This window comes from Boleophthalmus pectinirostris, unplaced genomic scaffold (genome assembly GCF_026225935.1).
Source record: "Boleophthalmus pectinirostris isolate CB_2022bp ecotype Guang Dong unplaced genomic scaffold, ASM2622593v1 HiC_scaffold_22, whole genome shotgun sequence".
In the NCBI taxonomy this organism is placed as follows: domain Eukaryota; kingdom Metazoa; phylum Chordata; class Actinopteri; order Gobiiformes; family Gobiidae; genus Boleophthalmus; species Boleophthalmus pectinirostris.
The window spans coordinates 15,116,198-15,141,557 of record NW_026571190.1 but is presented as its reverse complement, the minus strand read 5'-3'; the positions used below and the strand labels follow the sequence as shown (position 1 = coordinate 15,141,557).

Here is a 25,360-nt window from a genome sequence, read left to right as displayed (position 1 = left end):
ACTCTTACTGTGAACAGGGTTGCCTCTCCACAGATCTGACTTGTAGCTTGGTCTGATTTAGTCTCCATGAAGATAGAATGGTTTAATACCATACAGTGAAACATTCCAGACAAAGTAATAACATCTTCATGGAGAAAAACATTGGACCGACTCTCCACCAGAAAATTTACACCAGTTGCACCTTTAATAAATGCAAGGTAGAGTTGTTTTTAATGTCATACTGTGGAACATTCCAGGCAGAGCAATGACATACACATAGAAACAAGTCAATGATGAACCCCCAGAAATAATAATAATTAAAAAAAAAAGTATGTCATTTTATTTCAGTTCATTTTCTCTCTCATCCCCATTGCTACCAAAGCAGATTTTTTATTTATGTATTATGTTTTATCCTTTTTGTCCCCAGAACCCAGCAGCATCTTACGTACGGCGCATCCCTATAGGCAGATGTAACCAGACTACACTTACATCACAGTAAAATGCTATCACACACTGTTCTTGACATCTTTCAAATGAAGATCTATAATTTTTACACCACGCCACATTTTTCTAAAGCATATACGCTAAAACCTGTTCTTTTTACGGGCGAAAATAGCCAAGCTGCGACCTTTACACTGTCACATTATAGATTTGAATTATAGTAATGGCATTTAGCGGAGAGCCTCTACGTATGACACCTCACATGAATCTTCTGTGCTCCTTTGTAATGTATTTTTCTTCGCTCGCCACACCACTCCTAAGTCCTTGAACAGCTTGGTTGAATCTCTGATAAATGAGCTTAATTTTAACACAGACATTGAATGCGAAGTGGAAAAAAGAGTAGACTTGGAGGCACGGAGGAAAGCCAACCATTGGTGATTAAGTCGTGATCCGTGGCTAATGAGCATATTGCATTGACAAGTGCGCGGTTAAAGACAGACTAAGCCCAATTGATATACTTTGACGTGATTTATTTGGTCCCTGTTTTTTTTCTGTCCTATCTTTCCTTTAGCCGATGATCCAATGTCTAGCAGGGACTATCTCGGCTCTCCAGCTTACGCACAGTTCGGCATCAGACTGATAAAATACAAAGGTTATCCCACCAACCCCATATTGATTTGGAATTGTTACCCTCCTCACTTGCACCGCTCCTCTCCGTGCCGGGGCAGGCTGTGAGTGAAATCTTAATCACTCATCGGAGAATGCTGGGCTTCGCGATCGAGAATTACACGTTTAAATGTTTTATGAAAGCCAGCTGTAGATGATTTTTACTGTCTGAAAAATGTTAAAACCAGACATGCTGAACCGTACTAGCGATGTGAAGTTCGGCTCTTTTGAACGGCTCCTTAAGGTGGATCTGGATCAAAATTTTTAAAAGAACCACATCTTTTTCTTTCTAATTTCTATGCATTTTTACACTAATTAATGCTAAACCAACACAAAATTCAGCACAGAAGCGGATGGGCAATACCAGAGAGAGAGCTTTGTGCTCAAAAAACATCTTTGCCATCTTAATTAATAACAGTTCGCTTTTGAATAATTATTATTGCAGTACATTTTATTTAGATATTTAGAAGAGTAAACGCGCTTCCATTTTCAATTTGAACCATTTTAAACAAATCTTTGCCGTGGTCATTTCTTTCTCTGATTAATTTGTAGATGAATGAGTTTCTACATTGGCTTCTGTTATATAATTAAATGTGAAAAGAGCTAGTCTTTTGAACGGCTCTTCGACATGAACCGATCCAAAATATTCAGATCCCACAAAGGAGCCGAAAGTCTCATCAGTAAACCATATTGCCCTGTTTGAGGGGTACGAAGCTGACTCTGGAGGGTACTAGCTCCCACCGTGGTCTGGAGTCTGGAGTCTGGAGTCTGGGGTCTGGAGTCTGGAGTCTGGGGTCTGGGGTCTGGGGTCTGGGGTCTGGGGTCGGTACGATGCAGCTCCAGACATGGTTAAAACGTCACAGCAAATAATTGGACAAGGGAGAATGCAGACTCAGGAGAAAACAAGACCGCTCACTGAAACCAGACTTTAGATAAAGATATATTTCCAGTAATGGCAAATTACATGTTATACACATAATATAATTTATAAGAACTGTATCATTTTCTGCATAGCACTGAATGACAACCCAGTCACTTGCACTTGGATGCCTCTCCTGGTAGTTCGTCGGTGGCTGAGAAGGTTGTGTGAGGGTATGATTTTAAATTGTCTATGTATCTATGTTTCATAAAGAGGGACATCACATCCCTACTCCTGAACACGGTCAATGTAATCAGGTTTTTTAATTTTTTTATTTTAATGACACGTGAGACAACGGAGCTCACGGGTCACTCATCATTTTGAACAAAATGAAAACCATATTTGTTCTGATATGGATGGACCATGTGTGTCCCCGATTGAGTAATCCACCTCTCACTTCTCCATTGCGTTCATTTAAACATGCAATTTATTTATTTATTTATTTGAGACAGGGACAGCGCACAATTTTTTACATTACCCTTGACAGGAGAGATGCATTGTACATCAGGCTTGTAGCATCAGTGCTAATTTCCAACTGTAGTCTCCTATGTAGCATGTTTTGGGTTGATGGGGGAAACTGGAGTGAAACTCATCCAGACATGAGGAGAAACATGCAAACTCCACACAAGAAAGGCCCAGGCGACCCGGGGATCAACCCTGGAACCTTCTTGCTGTGAGGCATGAGTGCTAGCCACTCAGCCACCGTGCCATACACAGGACCCATACACTATTTTCTGATTTCTGATTTCCTCATCACAAACATGCCTGGAGTTGCGTTTTATTTACACATTTAATCACACAACTCCTGCATATTCATCCTGAGTTATTCTCTCAAACTGAAAAATACTGTTCCAACTTGTGATGATATGTGGTAATACAATAAGTACTCCACTGTGTTTTTAAAACCCATACACCTTCACTAGAATCATGTGGATGATACTGGTCTTGGAATTGCCCATGCCTACTGTGTAAAAGGTAAAAGGTAGCTATTAACTTGACAACTTAACGTGTTTTGAGCTTTGGAAATGTTTACAGACTAATTATAAAAGAGTATTTAAACACACATTCAGATGTGTTTTGATGAGGTACCACCATTCTAACATATTCACAAAAGTTAACGTGTGTAATATAGGACCTTTATGATTTGTACATACATTTTAATGAACCTGTTCAAATCGGAAAAGGCCAGGAATTGGGTTTTCGTGGCACGGATGTAAACATACTAGGTTATTCAATACAGTATAACATTTTTGTACAACTGACAGAGCTGTGTTTTAAAATAACACTTTTGACTGCATTGTTGTGTAATTGAACACAACATTCTGAATGCTGAACACTGTATAACACACTGTAGTGAATAATTTCTTTTTTTATAATGGACTTGGCTGCTCAAGTGTATTACACAATATGATTATGGCTTAAAAGTGCAAATTGCATCAGACAAAACAATGTGTGGACCCAGTAGTTATCAGAGGCCTTGGCATGGAGTGATGACAGGTAATGGATAGGACGGGCCAATGAGAGATGGAGGTGGAGAATGCGCCGCGTGTTTATTGGGGCCTAATGAAAAACAATTTATCTAAATCACTAGCAGGGAGGGCTCCTGGTTAAAGCGCTAGCAAAGAGGGCTACTGTTTGTGGCAGTGACAAATGTGCCAGTGTTTTTCCAATTGAAAGTGAATTGACGAAAGAAAATACAGTCATTCGGACCACTAGCAGAGCAGAGACCAGATTCCACCACACAGAGATGTAGGGGTAACCAAATCAAGATATCACATTTTATGTATTACATTGGCATTGGTATTGTTGGGGTAATTTGGTAAATAGAATAAGGTGTGATTTGGTTTCCTCATTTTTCTGGCATGTTAAAACAGCAATTCAGAATAAAATGCATTTAACCTCCTTTTTTTTTTTTTTTTTTTTTGCACTAAGAAACATGCTTCTTTACTGCGGCCTGCATCTTCACAATCCGGACTCTTATTTGGCCTGGGGGAGGGCCTCTTCCTGCTTGTATCCATGGAAATGTTCCACAGTATGCCATAAAACATATACTATTTCTCCATGGAGAATGTTCTGACATATTTAACTTTCAATTTTCATGGAATCACACGAGTATCTTGCCACATCCAAGCAGTTATGTGGCATCAAGTTTTGTTATGTTCTTTAGTAAACAATGTAAATATGAGTGAAAAATTATTCATATTTTTACATTAATTTAAATCTTTTGAGTAATCTTATGTGTTTAAAGATCCTATATTATCCAAAATTGACTACAGTTAGAATGTTGCTATCTCTTCAAAAACATAGAGAAACCTGTTGAATGAATGTTTGAGTAATCTGTGTATTATTGTCTGTCTACCCCTCCAAAACTCAAAATGTTCAGTTCCACCTTGTGATGTCATGAGGTAGTTTTCAAGTTAACAGCTACCTTTTACTAGCCTGATTCATCAGCCAGTTTCTACGAAGTGAAATGAATGAGTGTTAGAAGTGTGTTAGAATTTGTTGGCTAGACCATTGTTTTTCAACCTTTTTTGAGCCACGGCACGTTTTTTACATTGGAAAAATCTTGTGTGAGACCTGCGCCTGTTTAGATGAACACAAAGCTGATATCCTGGCAGGAATAGAAGAAAGACACACACGAAGCTCTTCATCAACAGCTCTCAGTCTCTCTCTGTTTTTAGTTTTTATAGCAGTTAAGCTTGAAAAGCTCTTCTTCTGGGTCAGAATCTTGTCCAGGGCCCAGTTCGGAGTTTGCATTCATCCATTTTAAAAACTTCTCCATGACTGTCACCACGCACATGTGTTACTAATTCTTTTAAAGGAACGAGGCAATTAGCTTCCTGTTGCCACCCGGACGAATATTAGATCACTCTGCCAGTCATTATATACTACAGTGTAGTATAGTGTCCGTGCTGTACTTACTACAGCACGGACACTCGACAATGACATAATATTTGCAGGTAATAATTAATTAATTTTAATTTTTAAAAAGTGATATTGGATCATTTCTCACGGCACACCTGACGATCTCTCATGGCACACTAGTGTGCCGCGGCACGGTGGATGAAAATCTCTGGGCTAGACGATAGGTGGGTACTTTTTTTATTTAACCAATCGTTGCTATTTCATAGTCACGTATACAATGTGCCGCTAACAGGACTAACTGGTATATTAAGCTTTTTCCCAAATCCAGTAGGAAGGGCAATAACATCTTTCCCCTTGATGAAATTCACCAAACATTCTCTTTACTCTAGCTTTTAAATCCTTGATCCCTGGAATCGTTGACAACACTGAATATATTGGTTGGTGCCTGGACTTGCATTTCTGGGATTTTTGTGAACTGTTTGTTGTATTTTGATTCCTGACCTAGTTGCTGGAGAGAAATGAAATTGAGCGGAGGCACCAGTGAAGGTGTATGGAGTTTTAAAACACAGTAGAGCTCATCACAAGGTGGAACAGAGTGTTTTCTGAAAAGAACTAGAGAGAGAAGAACTAAATATGCAGGATTTCTGTGGTAGACATGTGTAAATGAAACAAAACATCATAACATAGCAGATCAGAATATCAGGAAATTGCATAATATTATCATTTTGAAGAAGCTGTAGTATTTCCACTGTAGACCTCCGACTCTATTCAACCCCTGCCCCTCCTACCTCCCCTTTAGAAAAGTCCTGATTTGTGTAACAGAATGTACATATGGAACTAATGCAGTATTTAACAATGCAACCTATGAATAATGATACATTGAGTTTTATAACGCTTCTCACACCTATACTGACCTGTTCAAATTATAGAGACACGGCTAATTAGGAAACCATATTCTCAAAACCAGCCCCTTTCAATGCATTATATATGGCTTCTGTGCTAAAGCCTATTGTAAGCTGATTTCTAAGAATACATTATTGTAACATATTTCACAGCTATTCAAAGCCCTCCTCTTTATCTCCTCCGACAAAGACTCTAAATGTCATTAGCTGAATACCGTTGTGGAATTCCTCCCATTATTGAATCCAGTAATAAGTCTGATAGCTGCAGCGGAAGCATCTCAAGCATGAAATTAGGGCCTCTTCCTCCACTGTAGCGATGGAGCATTGAATCTGGACTTATTACGAGGTGAGTTTGGGGAAATGACATGCTTAGGCTGTGGCTGATAAGGAGAGGAACAGAGGCGGGTTGGGCCTGGCTGCCTAATGCCTTGTTCTACAGCTGTAAGTAAATGTAACTATGCAAGTCAACTTCATGGTGCGATTTATGGAGCTGTAGCTGGGTTTCGGATGATGTCACGTCATTCTATAGGCCAATCATGTTTAAATGTCTTATGTTAGGCAAAATTGACTCTCTTTAAGGTTTAAGCCATGTTACGAAGTTGTGTTTTGTTCGAGTAACACTGCATTATTAGGCTAGCTATCATTTATTAACCAAATTTACCATGTTACCAAACTTTTATCATTTTACAAAATAGGAAATTGCGAAAAAGAATGTCCCAAATAAAAAGCAACATATTTCCAACAATCACAAAAATCCGCATGTAGACTTCAGTTTAAGTTCTGTACCAAGTAAGATTCAGTTTTAGAACAAATACACAATAGTATTAAAACATACTTCCTCACATGTTTCTCTCTTTGCTTTTTTTTTTTTTTTTTCTCCAGATCATGGTGCTGACAGACCCTGAGTTTGAGAGCAGTATCCTCATCAGCTCAGACGAAGGGGCCAGTTTTCAGAAGTACCGCCTCACCTTCTACGTGCTGAGCCTGCTGTTCCACCCCTCCAAAGAGGACTGGGCCCTGGCCTACAGCCACGACCAGAAGGTACCACAGTCTCACACACAACATATTGTGGAGGGCTATTCATTTACATTTATGCACTCAAAGCAGTGTCACAACAGCTGCCCTGGGGCAAACTGACAGATATATGGCAGTCATTCTGTGTCTTCACCTAATTATTCATCATCGGAGGAAGCGCAAATTGTTAACATAAAGGAAATACACAAACTTATCTTAGAAATAGACAGACTGTGTTGATCGTGTACAATTGAACTATTATTTGAATTCAAAAAGTTCAATGTAAATTTCCTACTGAAGGGTCCCCTGTCTATGTTTCACCACAGACACTGAAATGTTCTTGCTTTGTTTGTAATGTCCCACATTCCACTCAATTAGAGGTCTTTTTATTGCTCAAATACATATTGTTATAGTGAGTGGGCCCATCTCTCGACAGATCTGGCCTGTAACTTGACTTCGGGGCATTAACTACGTGTGTCTATGGAGATGCATACGTTTATTGCAGTGCTGTTGAACTTTCCAGGCAAAGCGAGAACATTTCCATAGAGACAACCAAGTGGCAATCCCTCCATATGATATTACACAGTGCATCTGGAGTAAAATATATGTTAAATCACCTATATTACACTATTTTCTGATCTGTTATAATGTTGTTTCCTCATTACAAACATACCTGGAGTTATGTTTTGTTTCATTAACACAAGTTTAACACACAAACACACGTTTAGTCTGTGTTCTTCTCTTAAATGAACACTCTTTTCCACCTTATACTGTCATGTGGTAATACAAGAGGTGCTTCACTGTGTTTTTAAACTCCATACACGTGCACTAGAATCATTTGGACGATTTGAGTCCTGCCCTGATCTTTACTGAACCAAAGGTAAAAGATAACAGTCAACCTGAAAACTACCACTTCATTGCTTTGGAAATATGCAGACTAATAATAAAGGATTATTCAAACATATGTGAATGAAACAAAACACAACTGCAGGTATGTTTTTGAGGAGGTAACAACATTATTTTACCCAACAACATGGCTAAAAGCTCACAACAGTCTATTTAGTGTACAATAGGACCTTTAAGTAGTACACACAATTTACTGCACTTAACGTACATAGATTAGTCCTGCTTAAAGGACCAGAGCAAACGGTAAAAGTGGCCATTCATAATGTGTTTTTCACTCGAGAGAAGGAGGAGGATTTCTTTAATCACGATAATGACTCTGCCTTGTAAATTTCACTCTCCTCAAAGATCTACTAATGTTAAAAAGACTGCTCTTCCTGACAATTTTCACTGTCTCTTTGAAGTCTCGTATTATCATATTTTTGTAATTCTTCAAATCTGCAGTCATTTCGCAGGATGAGTCATTTTTCCGTTGGTGACGTATGCGGCTGGTTTTATCCTTTTTCCCTTCTTCATTTCCACTATTCACACACAATGCAAAGAGTTAGATAACAGATACTGTCTTTGTGGTCATTGTTTGGTTGAGATGTTCAGATGTCTCATAATTCACAGTGCATTTGAATACGTCTGAATAATGAATTTAAAGGTCAGACGGAAACTAGTGTGCGCTGGCCATTTTTTGTCATTCTGTTACAATTTCTAGACTCCTGATATCCCTTGATTATAGCTTTTATAATAGTTCTTTTTATAACACTTTCTGTACTAAGACCCAGACTACTTCTAAAATTCTCATTTATAATCACCATATTATTATCGAAGGGTATTTACCGTATTTTTCGGACTATAAGTCTCTCCAGAGTATAAGTTTCATCAGCCAAAAAATGCGTAATGAGGAAGAAAAAACGTATATGAGTCGCACCAGACTATAAGTTGCACTTTTGGGGAGAAATGTATTTTATAAAATCAGAGACCAACATTTCATCTTGAAAGGCAAGTTATAGTAATAACAATAGAACAGAGAACAACTGGCTGAAAAGGCGTTAATATGTTAATGTAACATATAAACAGTTATTCGGATAACTATAACATAAACAACATCACACAAGTTTACTAAACTCTCCATCTCACTCCAAATCAAGAAATCCATTGAATTCTTTATCCTTGGTGTCACTTCTGAGCAACTCCATGACCTCCGGAGGTAAATGGAGCGCCACTTCCTCTTCTGCGTAGCTGTCGTCAGACATCAGTTCCATTTTGAATTATTCCAGCCTTTCTGAATCCTGACAGGATGGTTTCAGTTATCGCTGAAGTTCAGGCTTTGTCGATCCATCCAATGACTTCCAGGAAAGTTGCATGGCACACCCTCCCGGTCACCCTCTCCGTCCCCGCTTTCTACCAGTCTCTCACAAGGTTCTGGATCACTCCAAACTTTCTTTCTGCTGCTCAATTACCGTTTACAGCTGAATAGTTCTCCACTTGCAGCAGGACAGTGGCTCTTTCTGCAGGAGACATACACAGTAGTGGGAGAAATGACAGTGGTACAGAAGTAACAGGAGTAGGAGATACTGACATACAAGCCTGGAGCGCCCTCTCGCGACCATCAGTGTGAAAATTTTAATATATAAGTTGCACCGGAGTATAAGTCGCAGGACCACCCAAACCAGGAAAAAAGTCTGAAAAATACGGCACTCATAGGTAAACCATCAAAATATAAACTTGCTTTGCTATTATTTACAAAACATATCCATAATTTAAGTTATTTTTTTAATACAAATGTTTTATACTTAATGGTTTTCTACACATCTTCCATATTTGAGCAAAATTTGTCTTGTCCCAGTACACATATAAGCAGTGTGTACTATCTGCATCTAATTATTAAGTGTTGTACCGTTTTATAATGAGGAAGTGTGCTCTTAGCATGCTAGTTGTTGCTGGCTTTACCATGACAGCGAGACGTTAAGGCAGCAAGACTCTGACCTCTGAAAGTTGTGAAAAGTGCTTATCAACTTATCGTGGTGAATAATTATACTCGGAATTCATAAAGGTAAGTGAGGAATAACTTTGGACCACTGCAAACCATTTAAAATGAATTAATTCTGTTTTTCTAATTTTTAAGACAGAAAAATCAGATTCTCCTTTAATCATTGTTAAACCAAACTGAAATTGAACATTGAAAAAAATGTATTCAACCACAATTTTGACATTGAGTCCACAGAAATATGTTTCTTTATTGTTATTGATAATTAGGTTTAGGCACCCATATGTTACTGCTATGCTTTGAACCAACACTTTCAACAATAAAAAGAAACTGCGGTACCTCAAAAAACCATAAGAAGTTGTTGACACTCTGATCTCAAATACCTTGTTCTAAAAATGAAATCCCTTGAAGTCTTTAATTTGAGCTCTTGCTTTTTCTGAGTGAGAATTAGGATGGAAAAAGTTACAAAGTTCAGCATGTTCAAAGACCAGAAGTTGAAAGAGAGATGCTGTCTTGTCTTCCATGCTGTCTTTCTCAGCCAAAACCATGTTGGCAAAATCGCAAAGAATATGGCTAAAGTAATGCTGTCTACCATCTTATTACATTGGCAAACTAAATATGCTACGATAGTAACTTAGCAACTTCCAGTTTCCAGGAAAAGAACTGCCAAAAAACAAGTGATTGGTTTTATGATAGGTTGCAGATTATTTTTATTATTTGTTTATTCTGTGAGTACAGTGCATAATAATTTATATCCATGACTTGTGTGGTGTAAAGAGGCTGGTTTCCATCCACTGTCTCCCACGCACTCTCACAAACTCTTATTCCTACACCAGCGTACATAGACACTGGAGGCAAAGTATAATAAATAAAGTGTCTTGCTCAAGGACACAACAGTATGCCCTCCTCCCATCCAAGTACAAACTGGGCCCAACCCTACTTAGCTTTCAGAATTGGGCATTCTTACAGTGATATGTCCGTTCATCCCAGCTTGTGTGCTAAGCAAGACACTTCAAGTTGCCTATATGATCATGATCACGATCTCAGACAACACGATTTTGGAAACGTCAAAGCCACGTTTTATTTGCAGTGCTCCTAAAGCCCAATTTATGGATTTATGGATCTCCGTCAAGGTCTGTGCACCTCGAAGTAATTCACAATTCCACAATGCGAGGAGTCTAGGATTTAAATGTGGCGTTCGTGTAAAGTTTAACATGAACCATCTTCAACACGATAGAAGCACAGGACAGACTCACCATCATCAGCACATCATCTGTCACAGAAAGAACACACATATTCCACTGAGTCATGTCGTTTAGTCCGACAGAGCTGACCACATCAGGACACAAGGAAAGAGCTGCTTTTCTCTGCGCTTATAGTTTATGCATATGAGCCATGTGGTTTTAAGTTTTGTTTCTGTGAAATGTAAACAAATGTGCACAAAGCTGCATCAAATGCATTATTATTCAACATGCATTGAAAGAAAGGAATATGGAGTGCAGGGAATGGAGTACATGAAATGTATGTAGAGCGGTGGTAGAGAGGATTGTCTGCATCACTTCCCCCTGCTGTCTGCATCATTTTGACGCGCAATTAGAAAATTTCAAAAGTGCACATCAATCGACTCAGACGGTCTGCGTAGGGGGTTCACATTGACGCAGACTCTCTGCATCATGAGGCAGATGATTTGACGCTGGACCATAAACTGAGCTTTACAGTCCAGCGTCAATTCATCGGTGCTGGACTCTGGTATGATGTAAGTTTCTGAGATGTTTGTGAATGTTCATGTGCACTGAAACTTGATTTGAAAAACAATGTGGATGAAATGAAAATGGCAATATCTACCAGAAAAATCACAATTCATTTTTTTCTTAAAATCGTTCAGCCCTAGATATAGGTATAGATGAGCACAATTTGGCCAGTCCCCCTCAGATCAGTGAATGAATTATAAAGTTGGAAAGCATTCCTAATAACTAAATAAATGACAATTATTTTTAATTAGTTCCACTTGTTTAACCTCAAATAACTAATTAATTCATGCTATAAACGAACATGGCCAGACTTGTACACATACTCTGCCTCACTGCCTTTTTATCATCTCACTTGCTTATAGGCCTGTACCCAATTTTCACATGCACTTGAACAAAATTAGTCAAGCCACAGAATACTGTAATAGCTCTGACGTTCGAGCATATCCACTGCATGCTGTCTCCCTCTAATTATTAAGTGTTTTATTATGTTTTGTTAGTATGTTAGTTGTTACTGTGATGGCAAAACTCAATGAAATTTATGAAACGCACAAATAAACTCATCACAGTAAATAATCATAATGCTCAGAATGCATAAGGTTAGTGAGGTGTAACTGTGGACTGCTGCAAATCTTTTTAAAATTAACTGTTTTTTTTTTTTTCTTTTTCTTGTTAAGGCAGCAAAAATCAGTGCAGCACATTTAATTTGGCAATAAAAGGCCGGGTTTGTAAACATACTCTGCCTTTTCATCGCCCCATTTGTTCCATCATTTGTCATTCACCATTAGCAGTGTTCACACCTCTGTAGTGATTCAACAGGTTTTACTCATCGCCGGTGTGAGCCAGTGCAAGCTCTGACCTGCTCCCCCCCCCCAGCAGCTTGCACACTTCCTCTTTAATATGCTCATTTTCAGCTTGTAACGGTCTAATAGTGTCCAGATTGGGTCGCAGTGGATTTAATCAGCTGTAAGTCGGTGCTTAGCCAAGCTTAAGAGCGGCCCCAAGGATATCACAAGTGCAGTATTTACTCAGACATCCAAATCGGTGTCAGTACAAACACCCGGGCTCAAGTAGCCTACTTGGCATCATTTCGGATTTTCTTTCAGAGGTGGATAGAGAAGCCAAGTTTCCTCAAGTGTGCTGTTACCGCAAAATCCCCAGTTTCTTCAGCCAAATTAAAACAAAAAATATATATATTCCCCCCAGCTAGGTACTCATGATTGTTAAGGAAATTACTGTTTTCCTATATATCATTCCAAGAGTGATGTTCAGAATGGCTACGTACACAACATGGTACTGATATTAACATTTTTATCTTAACATTTCATTCATTTTAACAGGACATTTTGACATTTCGGTGCGTATGTGTTTGTTATATTTGGCAACAAGTAATAAGAGTCAATATCAGACATCCAAGCTCCAGTTTCTAAAGTTCACTGTGGTGTGCAGAATTTGTGGTGCTTGATGAAATGAAACTCAAATTAAACTGTCAAACTGTTGTGGCCCGCTATATTTTTGGTGCATTATTGTCCAGGATGACGCTAGATTTAAGAATTTTGGTGCTTATTTTGGTGCTAATGGCAAATGCTCATAATCTATGCAAAACAGTGGAGTGGTTGTTAGTCAAAACAGCCCTGGTTTTTCATAGTTTGTGGTGTTTGGAGGCTAATGCTTTCGAAAATGCAAGGGGGCTAACATATGGAAGAGTATCAGCTCATGGGCAGTGTTGGGAAGTAACTAAATACATGTATTAAAAAAAAAAATATTCTGAATACTATTTTTGAGTTACTGTATTGTGGTACAGTTTTGTTTTCATTTGGTGGTATTCAAAATTAGGGCCCGACCGATATATCTGGTGGACGATATTATCATATTACATTGGCCTAGTGTAAAATGACTATAGTGGCTGTACACACTTACTGGACATGCAGTGATATCTGTAAATGAGCTGTGAACAGAAGTGTGAATGATCCGCATTTACGCATATAATTAATTACTGTGGCACACACGTGTTTACCACTAAAGGCTGATAACGGTGGTTTACTTACTTTCTTTAGAGGCTAGAATGTGATGGAAAAAATGCCATTAGGCTGACCCACTGTTTTTAAATATGACTGTGAAGAGGCAGAATAACAATAAATGTAGCCTAACCAAACCCAATTTAAAATCCAGTAGAGCCAAACCTAAGTTTTATAATCAATTGATGATTTCCAGTGATTTTTTTAACATCACTAAATATATCGATGTTTATATCGGCTATCGGCACCTCCAGCTCCCATTTTATCAGTATCATCAGCTGCAAAAAAATCCATATTGGTCAGGCCCTATTCAGAATGCAGCTACTTTTCTAAACTCAAAGGATTGCATTGCAGTATTTGATCATGTAATTTCAAACTTCAAACTGCACATAATCAGTGAGAAAAATAGACTCTGTTCTTGTGTTGAGTGCATGTGTGATTTTGTTCCATCTCCAATTAGTGAAAGGAAATGCTTTAAAAATGGTGAAAAAAAAAAATTCTAAAGCTGTTTTTAATCATACTTTTCAATTTTACACTTTAATTTAAATGCAACTCGACATAAAAGTATTCTAATTATTCAGAATGCAGTACTCTGATTGGCCCATGCAGGTATTCTTTATTCTGTAACTGAATACATTTTCAAAATATTTTTCCCAACACTCCCAAGGGAACACAGGCGTTCTGTTTTCAAACACTGAAAAGGTCTATACATGTAAAGGTATGTTTTTATTTATCACGTGCAGCACTCGATCTGTATGCACTGAACACATTGTGGTGTCATGAACAAAAAACAAAATGTTGATTGCAATGACAATAGGAATGCAATGAATACAGAAAGTCACGCTTTCAATCTCCGCATTGTATTTGCGTACGTTCTGTCTTTATAGTTGTCTTTAGATTAATATTCAGTGCAGGCCTTGTTGACTAAATGGAGGTGCTTTCAGATGGAGACGCGCCTGTGACCTTTGGTGCTCTTATCTCCTGACTGTGTGGAGACAATCACTCACTGATGTAGTCACATGTCTTTGAATAATGCCACTGCTTTTGCTGCTGTTTCCACCTAAGACAGTTATGTAAACAAGCGGACACCAAAGAACAGTGGCTGGGCAGCTTGCAAATGTCCATGAACTGTAGAATTATGCTCAGGCTGTCGGAGGGTTTTGATTACAAAAGTCAAAGGACCAGTCGATGTATTTGTAACACACTACTTCTTTTAGAGTGCATTAAAACATTAGAGCTGTGTTCAAAGCAAGACAAGAAGAAGGATACAGATGTGGTCGCTACATTTGAAGGGGTCATTATGTAAAATCGACTATAGTGAGCTTTTAACCATTTTTCGATGGGCCCTCATTAGTAACTTGCTCATAGTTGTGTTTTGATTGATTCATGCTTGCTCCAGTACGATATTGTCATGGTATGAACCTCACGGTACGATATTTATTGTGATATCATGGGAAAGCTCATGATATGGTGGTGAAGCTCAGGATTAGGTATGTAACACTATCCAAATCTCTCAGTACAATATTCTCACGATATACATCTCATGGTATGATATTTATTACTATTAATATGCTTTTTTTTCCTCTTAAAATGCCTTGACAACATTTAATCCAACAAACTAAGACTTAAAAGTGCTTAGAACTGCTATTTCTTCATTTAGTCTGCACTAAAATGGAGGAAAGGATCATGGTCTATGTAGTTCCCTCTGTCTTTTTTTAGCTGTCGGTGCACCATAACTCTTAATTTAAGTAATGAGACTTGTAAGTCGATATATTGGGCTGGTTCACAATATTGTGAGAACTTTGACGATACTATATCACAATATTTCGGTTATTGTTACATCCCTAATAAAAACATTAAGTTTTCAACAGAATCAGTGGGCCTGTTATTGATAAGCTGTTTTAGATACAATTAACAATATGTAGAATATAAGTTTAATACGAAATACCAGAAAAAAAAAAACAATATGTCTTATTAAACCTTAAATGTGCACTTCGTATCTTTTCAGGTTCAGATCAGCCACCATTGCCTGTAATGTCCTATAATATTGTATGAAACTAAAATGCATTTATTCAATTATGGCTGTTTTTATTGCTAAAAAAATACTTTTGAAAACATGCATTCTGACTGTGAGTGGGGTCGCCTCACAGATCTCACCAGTAAATCGACCTGGTGGCGTCTCCTGCTTGTCTCTGGAGATTGATACTGTATGTTTAATACCATAGGGAGCACTCCAAGAAAAGCTCCTGTAATAGTTTTCCATAAATGACATTTTTTTAACCTATATGTATCTTCCAAGCTACTAGTTTGTAATCATCCAGCCATGTCTTTACAACAACAACCTTGTAAAAATCTCTTGAAACTAACCTTGATGTGCTCGTATGATAGCTTGGATTAATTACCTGCAGACAGTGGGTTCCTGTGGGTACCAGACATCTTCTTACCCACCCCTCGTCACATCCATGAACACCACACTCTCCTTGACCTCCAGAACATGATGATTACACCCAAATGAATGCGTTTAATGTTGGAAATAGATTTTAATTTGCCCTGCGATTGTGCTGCTCTATAAATAGTTGCTTCCTCATCGGGGCAGTGAATATTAGATCTCTGGCTGGCTCTGGTAAATTTGAGAGACAAGGCCGCGACTTTTTAATGGTCTGTGCGGTGATTAAGAATTGCGCTAACTGCGGCTCAGACAAGTGCGCCGCTAATCACCACTTGTTTTACACCCATCTATTTCCATGTGAGACCCAGTGACCCCCAATAGTCTCAGCTCATTCTCCAGTCCATATCCACTGTTCTCTAATTGCTATTGTCTTTATGGAAGCTATTACAGTGCACTCTATCCATTATTAATGTTGATTATAGAAGCGTTATCAGGCAATTAGTCTCTTTGTAAATTGGGTTATGGGGATCTTGGTATTGTTGAGTGAAAAAAATAATCATTGAATTGACTCTAATTAAGCACGGTGGAGTAGTGTGCTAGTGTAGTGAAGATGGCGAGGGAGCGTAGTGGTTTGGAGGACACACTATTGATACACTTTAAAGGGCCTCTATTACGCTATTTTCTCATCAAAAACTTACTTGGAGTTTGTTTTGTTTCATTCACACATATTTAACGCAACAATCCTGCATATTTAGGGCATAGAGTTCTTCTCTGAAACACAAAACACTCTGTTCAATGTTGTGATGTCATGTAGTAATACAGGAAGTGCTCCACTATGGCCCCGTCCACACTAGTACGTATTCAAATCCTTTTCGTTGTGGATGCAGTGTTCGTCCACACTAATCAGATTGAAAACGTCTCCAGAGAAGGATGCGGACAGATCTGGTGCCGCCAGCTCCCACTAATTGAATATGGATCTGATCCAGCACTGTGTGGACACCTGAAAATGCTGATACGTGGATACGATGATGTAGGTCTATGCGCCACGAAGTAACTAATTCACCAACGCTAAGAGGCTAGAATATATTCATACATACGCTCTATGCGTACTTCCTGCAGACGTATAATCTCTGAAAAGTTTAACATGAACCATCTCCAATGTGATAGAAACACAGAACAGACTCACCATTAGCAGAACACCCCTCTGTCACAGAAACAACACACATAATACACTGAGTCGTGTCCTTTAATCCGACAGAAGCTGAACCACATCAGCGCACAATAGCGAGCTGTTTTGAGTGCACAGTTTATGCAAATTAGCCATGCGGTTTTAAGTTTTGTTTCTGTAAAATGTAAATACATATGCTCAAAGCTGTGTGGATAAGGAAGGACTGTGGACACAGAAATGACGTGTGTGGATGCAGATAGTTTCCGATACGGTGATACACGGATTTGTTTCAGTGTAAACGGGGTCTATGTTTTCAAACTCCATACATCTTCACTAGAGTCATCTGGATAATTTCAGCCCTGGAATTTCCAGTCTCTAAAGAATAAAAGGTAAATATTAGCTGTTAATTTGAAAACTAGTGCTTTATGCAGAGCCTTTTAAGTGCTGGAGATAAAGGCAAATGAATAATAAAGGGTTACTCAAAACCTGTGAATGAAACAAAATTCAACATCAAGATGAGTTAACAACATTCTAACATGGCTTAAAGCTCACAAGAGTCAATTTTGTGAAATATAGGGCCTAAGATTATCTGGATGGGCATCTGTAGCATATCATACAAAACAAACAATTGGGAAATACAGATATAAAACATTAAATCATCTAAAAAATATTGAATTGAATGTTAAAAGTCTGATAGCACTTTGGTTTGTTGTTATTGAAGCAATTATGCAAACATACAGCGCTTAATAAACACTGAAACAATATGTCAATCCTTGGAGTTATCTCTGATTATTTCAATAAAATCCACGGGTCGCAACAAACAATTCACGTTCATTCTTGTTTGTGAGACTCAGTGACAGCATTACAAAAACAGTGATTTTGAGAGGCTTATTGATGCTTTCTTTTATAATCTAAAATTGGGAATGTCAGACTCCTGTAGATGTTTCAAACTGAATAAGAACTTGTGACGGCACCAAACATTTCTACTTTTAAATGCGATAATGAACTCAAATGCAGCTTGCGTAGATAAAGTTATACAATACAGTTCCCAACAAATTTGTCATTCTCTTCCTTTAGCTTGACATTTCAGTTAGGCAAATGAAAACACAGTGGCCAGTCTGAACAAATGATTTCTCAGACACACTGCAATGACTCTTGGGCAACATGGAGAAATGTCTTGCTCAAGAACACAACGACAATACATGCTGGTCACAGATGACATTTTATTTGCCCAGTAATAGCTACAGTATAAATTAGATTGAATTAGACCCCGTTTACACTGAAATGAATCCTTGTATGACCGTATCACCGTATCGGAAATAATCTGCGTCCAGACACATTGTTTCTGTGTCCGCAATCCTTCCTTATCCACACAGCTTTGTTTATGTTTTACAGAGACGAAACTTAAAACCACATGGCTAATTTGCATACACTAAACGCTCGAAAAACAGCTCACTATTGTGCTCTGATGCGGTTCAGATTCTGTCGGACTAAAGGACACGACTCAGTGGATTATATGTGTTCTTTCTGTGACAGAGGGGTGTTCTGCTAATGGTGAGTCTGTTCTGTGCTTCTGTCGCGTTGGAGATGGTTCATGTGAAACTTTTCAGAGATTATACATCTGCATGTCAAACGCATAGACCGTATGTATGAATATATTCTAGTCTCTTAGCGTTTTGGCGGAGAATTAGCTACTTCGTGGCGCATAGACCTACATCAGCGTTTCAGCGTATCAGTGTTTTCAGGCATCCACACGGTGCTGGATCAGATCCATACTCTCACAGGAGATGGCGGCACCAGATCATTCCGTCTCTGGAGCCGTTTTCAGTTGGATTAATATGGACAAACACTGAATCGGCAAAGAAAACAATTCAAATATGTACTAGTGTGGACGGGGCCTTAGATTTAGCCCTTGTTTACAGTACGGTTGCTAGGTAACAGTTATGGATTTACCACTACAACTGTACTACCCATGTCCAAATAGGAAGTAAAATGTTAAACTATAGTGAAAATAATGCAAGATTTTTGATGAAAGGTGCGACTAGCTCAGTTGAGGTGACAGTAGCTCAGCTGGTGGAACGTTTGTCCACTGAAGGTTGGCGGTTCAATCCCGCTCTCGACAGACATCATTGATTCCAGCTCCAGATGGATGCTGTTGTTGTGACCTTGGGCAAGACACTTAACCCCATCTCTCCCCCAGTGTTTGTGTTCACTGGTATATGAAAGTGTGTGAATGCCTGATGATGTAAAGGGCTTTTAGTGCCTTGAAGGTGGAAAAACGCTTGTATGAAAATGTGAATGTTGTGAATGCAAGAGGATGGACTGCTAACTTTAAATATCTTTTCTATGTTGCTATATTTGTTTCTATGTTCCTGCTGTTGAGCTTTGAATTTCCTTCAGGTATAATAAAGTATCTATCTATCTATGAGTAATCTAACCTTTCCTAGGCACTTTAAGTCTGCTGAGTACCATTTCCTCCTGTTTATTGTAATGTACTGACCTGCCATAGACCAACAGCCCCTCACCTCACATAAAGTCGGTGACACTTTCAGATCCCAGCTCTCCATTTTTACACCTGCAAATAACAAAACTCTTCCAACAAACCAAAGGCCCCACTGGTGAGTATTTACTGTGAGTTTTACTACTAAGGCTATCACAACCTGGCCCTCACCACATAAACAGCTTTCCACCTGGAGTCATGATGCTACGCCGTAATTACATTATACTACCAAGATTGTACACCAAGCACCTCCTGTAGACAAACATTTAATTTGTGTTTCCACTCGGGGGCTGGCAAACTATTTCACCGTGAGGAAGCTAGTGTCTCGACAGCTATCATACTGATCTGTAATACATGTGGGGATTTCACCATAGCCCTCCGATGGCACACACTTGGCAGCTAGATCCAGATTGAAGGATTAATGTTATTAGCATAGTGATACATGGCTCAGAGAAAAGAGCAATAATATAATATGGGTGAATGGTCATGTGGGGAGCTGTCCGTGGTGCTGATGTTCACAGACCGAGCTAAAATAAGACAGGTCATTATGATCTTGTGGGGATGTAGTTGTTTCAGCAACTGAAAATGTGTTGTTTAAATCCATTTGTATCTTAAAACTATTTTGGCTATATTTAATGTGTGCATTGTGTCACCATGGTAATCTCCATACACATACATGCAGAACACCCAGAGTGACGTCACTGCAAAGTGTCAGTATATGTGGGAGTGGGGAAAAAAAAAAGATGAAAAAGATTGATTTGCAGTTAATATACAGACAGAGTTATCTATATTAGTTAATTTGTATTATTTTGTATAATCTATATTATTATATTGTTATATTATATTATTATAATATTTATAATTATTATATTAATAATATGTCTTCATCAGTATGCTGATTATTGCAGTTGGTTAAGCAGTTTTTTTAATTATTATTTATTTTTTTTACCTTATGGCCGGTGTTTGTGGTGTGTTTTATTGTATTATGTGATGAAAGATTATTAAAATTCACATTTATTAAAGCTATTATGTTATTAAACCTATTATGCAACATCAACTTTTCAGAGCTTTTAACTATGTTATAGTTCCTTTCTCATTTACCCCCTAAAAGTTGTTTTTGGAGTGACTCGTGCACATTTTAATTGCTTGTTTTCAAGCCATATTACTGATCAACCCTGTTTTCTGTACTTACATTGCTCTTCATTTGATGATAGATATTGCAGTGTTACACAGTCATTTTGGTACAAATTAATAAAAAATCTGCCACTTGCTAGCATGATCTGCAGCTACCCACAGGAGGGTCTGACAGCTACACGGCTCTTTTCTGTGATGATGTTTACTGCGAAGACAGCTCCCATTGGCCATCACCATTTTCTAATGCGGAAGTTGGCAGCCTTGTTTAGTTTATTAAGTAATTTTATATTAATCCACTTAAAATGTGCAAATTAGAACATAATGAGCCATGGGTGTCATGTATTATAGCTATAGTGATATAGCAAACAGAAGCGCAGTAAGTCTCCTTTAAATAAAACACGAAAAAACAATTGGTTAACATGACCTATGTACTTATCCACTGTGTACATTTTTCTGATGAAGGATCTTGAACTGAGTGAGAAATAAGTTCCACACCTTCGAGTACATTTCTTGTAGTTTTACTTAACCAAACTGCTCTAGCTGCTAAGACTTGCTCATATCGCTGTTACTTCTACACATACCTTTGAGTGTTTGTCTGTGTACTTTAAATGAATGTACTGCATACATTTCAAAGAAAGGACCGTGAGTCAAACGTGCCTTGGATCCTGTATGATTCCAACCCTGTTTGATGGAGGTTTTGTTGTGTCTGCTGAATCAAAGTGAAATTATGGATACGGTGCGTCTGGGCTGGCATTATGGCACCCAGACACCCAGAGACATGCGGGAAACAGATGGGAGAGCACATTCTAGTGAGGAGCTGAGACCGAGTAGTCAGTCCGTTGTCAAAACAGCAGATGGAGGTGTGCTGCCAAGTCCAGGATCCAGCTCAAACTTTTCTGTGGTGCAAAAATCACCACCTGTATTTAGAATTATGTGTTTGTTTATTTAATTAGTATCGCATGTGGGCGATTTGATAAGAAATGTATATCATAATTTTGCACAGCTAAGATGATGAATTTGAATCTGCCTGACAGCACAGGCTGACCAGTAGAAGAAGTAAGGGAGAGAAAGTAGGTTTGAGCATAGATCTGCACGAAACAAATGCATTTATAAAATGGCATATTGTCACGAGAATCAAATGACAATTACATTTTTACTATATTGCATTGCGCAGAAACAATTAAATTTAAGCATTTTTTATGAAAGTCTCTTGTTGGGTAAGTTCCAGATGGCATCACAGCGTACTCCAGAGTTGTTGTGTTGACTTAATATGGCTATTGTTAAATGGTAATTTTTGTAGTTGTGTTTTTGAAACATTTTAATCAATGAATTCAGAATGTTGCTTGTGACATTGTAACATTTCTTTCACCAGATTTGAATAACATGAAACACATTCTGCATTGAAATTAATGGGATTATTTGCTTTGCTAATTAGCACTTGATTTTTTAGTTATTAGTGCAACAGGGATTTGTGATTGAAATCAAGCAGACTAAAATAAACTTAATTTTCATATGGTAGTGTGCTGATAAATGATGAATGTGTTCAGGTTAAGGTACACTTGATTGCCCCTGTAGGGAAATTTGCCCTCTGCTTTTGAATGCTGCTGAGGCACCTTGTGCACTGAGGGCCCAGGTACCCATCTTGAGCCCACTGCACAGTTATGCAGGCGAACCATATTTTGGTGTACACACAGACTATTTTGTTTGCAAAAAAATTGCAGGAGAGTTTTATGTGCATTTGTGGACATGGAAGATGTCTGTGCCTCTCTCAACTGGATGTAACAAAAGTAGTTGTGACGCTTTGACTAATCAGATTGAAATATTCATCATGACATTCTGCATTTTCCAATCTCTGTCGAGAGAGCGAGATCAATCCCAGATTGATAAATGTGTAGAACTCACTTCACAGTGCTGCACATATCAATCAGGCGTGATCCAGGTTATCCTTTTTTTTTCTCTCTCTAATGTCAGTGGAGACACCAGGCACATGACAAGTGCATAGCATTGCCTCCAAAACTCTCGCAGCTCTTGTAATCATGTATGCATAAGCAGGAAGCACCATTTCCATGGCACTCTACCCCTCAAACCTGCCAACTTCCACTGCATGCTTTGTGTAATTCTGGAGGAGGGCCTCTGTGAGGAGGGCTTGTTGTTATTGTGCCATGGCCTTTTCTTTGTAGCACTCTTTAGTATTCTCTGTGTAATCTTAGCCCCAAGTCAAATGGAAATCTGCAGTCTGCCAGTAACACTTGAAAAGAAGTTTGGATTGAACACATTTTTCACTGGCTCTGATCTTTTGACACGGCCCACACTATGTTTTCTCACTTAAACCAGACAGGGCCACAGCCTTCGTCATTCAACATAGTCAGGATTCTGTGAATGACGTCTTAAATACTGATTCAGTTCAATTACTATATGGAGGTCATTTCTGCTTTTTAGTTTATGTATATAGAGACATGGATTTAATATTCTTTGGTGTTTACCTTTTGTTTTAAACATCTTAAATATCTGTAGACAAAGAAATACACACATCTTGCAAGAGTTTTTTGTTAGTAGCAAGTTGGCACAATTCATTTTCAATTGCAGCGCTCCAAGCTTCTTCACTTTTCAATTCATTCCTAGCACCCTAATAATTCACCACTACAAATTTACAAAATGCTTTTCTCAACTTTCAGAGAGTTTTATCATGTTGGCATGTTAACAGCCAGCATACTAGTGTTACTTCCTGGTTCTCAGATAATAAAAATGCTTTGCAATTAGATGCCAACACACAACGGTCTCATTTTGACCCTATATCTGTACTGGACTAACTCAATTTTACTTTATTACATGTAAAAATGGGTATAGAGCCCCTCTGATGTTCATAATGTAAGCTGTTCAAATGACAACATGTCTCATGAGCACAAGTCAAATTACTCAGGTTGGTTGGATATGATTTGCTGTGGAATGTCCAAAGATGTGACAAACAAATATTTTTATATAGAGTTTCTGCACTCATGTGACTGAATCTGACAGGGACGCCCCGGCAATCGTGAATTAGTGGTAATGAATGACACAGAGTCCGCTTTTTTTTTGTCACTGTAGACAATAATTTATCTTAAAACTAATCAGATTAACATGAGTGACCCTCACCTGGAAAGGATGTTATTTTAAAGAAAATAGATTGCGTAGATTTCACCTTTTGGTTTACCCTCTGGTTTACTTTTCACCTTATATCATCAAAAAAGGTCCTTGATGATACATGATGATGTTTATGAAAAATAGACTTTATTATAAAGTCCTGCACATATAACGTTTATTGATACTGACAGTTTAAATGATGCGAAATTGATCAAATAGAGAAAATACGATGTACTCTTGACTAATGTGCAGATGTTGTAGTTACGTAGTACGCTAAATCATTCATGTAAATGTAATAAACGCAAACAATTTCTACAATCCACATTTCTAAGCAGTGAATTTGTGTTAAACATATGAACATATATTAAGTGAAAAGCATATGGGATCGTTTCTCTTCAATCTAATCTATTCCTACTCTGCCTCATTGATAGTCTAGTTAATGCTAATCGACAATACACAAAGTTACAGTTTTTGAATCTTTGAGACTATGGTTTAATCATTCAAATTAAACAAAAATAAATTAAAAACACTATGTAATAATACATTAATAGCGTAATTAATTTCTGATATCTGTGAACCTGTTAAGCTGCTAGCCTGTTTATAAATAAAGTTTGTAGTAAAGTTTGTTCATTGTGGCTTACACATGGCCCACACCATTTCTATGGGAATTCTCAGCCACGATCACTGCCAGTGTGGGATTTTTAGGTGCATGCCGGGACTGTGTGACAACAACTGCAGGAGCTCTATATACCACATATTACATCAACAAAACATAGTTAGAAGTTTTTGCCAAGTTTTTATTCTTCTATAACATTTTTACCATTTTATTCTCTACATGGCGTCTCCCTTTTCCCTCCTACACCCAATAAACACAACTGCCACAATGCGATAAAATATTGCAGATACCACAATGCATGCTGGGTAAAGATATGGTCTAAAAAAAATAAATAAATAAAAACACACAAAGGAAATGATCCGATAAATAACAGCTGATGAAGACTGATGGATCAAACTAGATTTTTTTTTATTACATTCATCAGTCCTCCCATTGCTTTGTGTCACTACATTTTGGCTGACATCTTGGGTTAGCGACAGAGCAGATGAATAGATATGTGTGGATCTGTTTTCCGCCTTGTTTATCAGTTCCCAAACAGGCCTGCAGCGCTTTCCCTCCCTCAATGTGCCCAACCCCGCCATCACCGATCCAATATGACACATGATGTTAAAATCACTTGTTAGAATCAATCCCGCAGCCTTTTATCACTGCAGCAGAGGTAACAGAAAATGCTTTAGTGTATTGCATATTTATGTTGTGTTTGGGGTGAGGTGACAGTCCCCATCGTACGCTCTTCTCGCATTTGTGGCAGTGAAGAGCTTCCATAGAGCCGTTCAATGTTTAGGGGTGATTATAGAAAGCAAACTGGATGATTTGTGTTTAAAGCAAGCATAAGCAGAACTGTTTCATGCAGCTTTTGGCTGAAGCTCAAAGCAAAAAGAAATTATTATTCAGGGTGCACTCTTGGGTGTACTCTTCTGGTGGAAGGTTCACCATTTTCTTGTCATCTTGAAAACCTACATAGTGCATCTTTAAAGGTGAACTATGCAACTTTTTGGTT

General features: G+C 38.2%; 1 protein-coding gene across 1 annotated transcript in view; it reads left to right on the top strand.

The window, feature by feature from the left end:
• The window catches only part of sorcs3a (sortilin related VPS10 domain containing receptor 3a), a 379,316-nt gene that overhangs the window by 220,997 nt on the left and 132,959 nt on the right, over nt 1-25,360 (top strand). Inside the window, exon 4 of the mRNA XM_020926320.2 lies at nt 6,655-6,813. Within this exon, the coding sequence (XP_020781979.1) occupies nt 6,655-6,813 (159 nt within the window). The remainder of the gene's footprint in view (nt 1-6,654; nt 6,814-25,360) is intronic.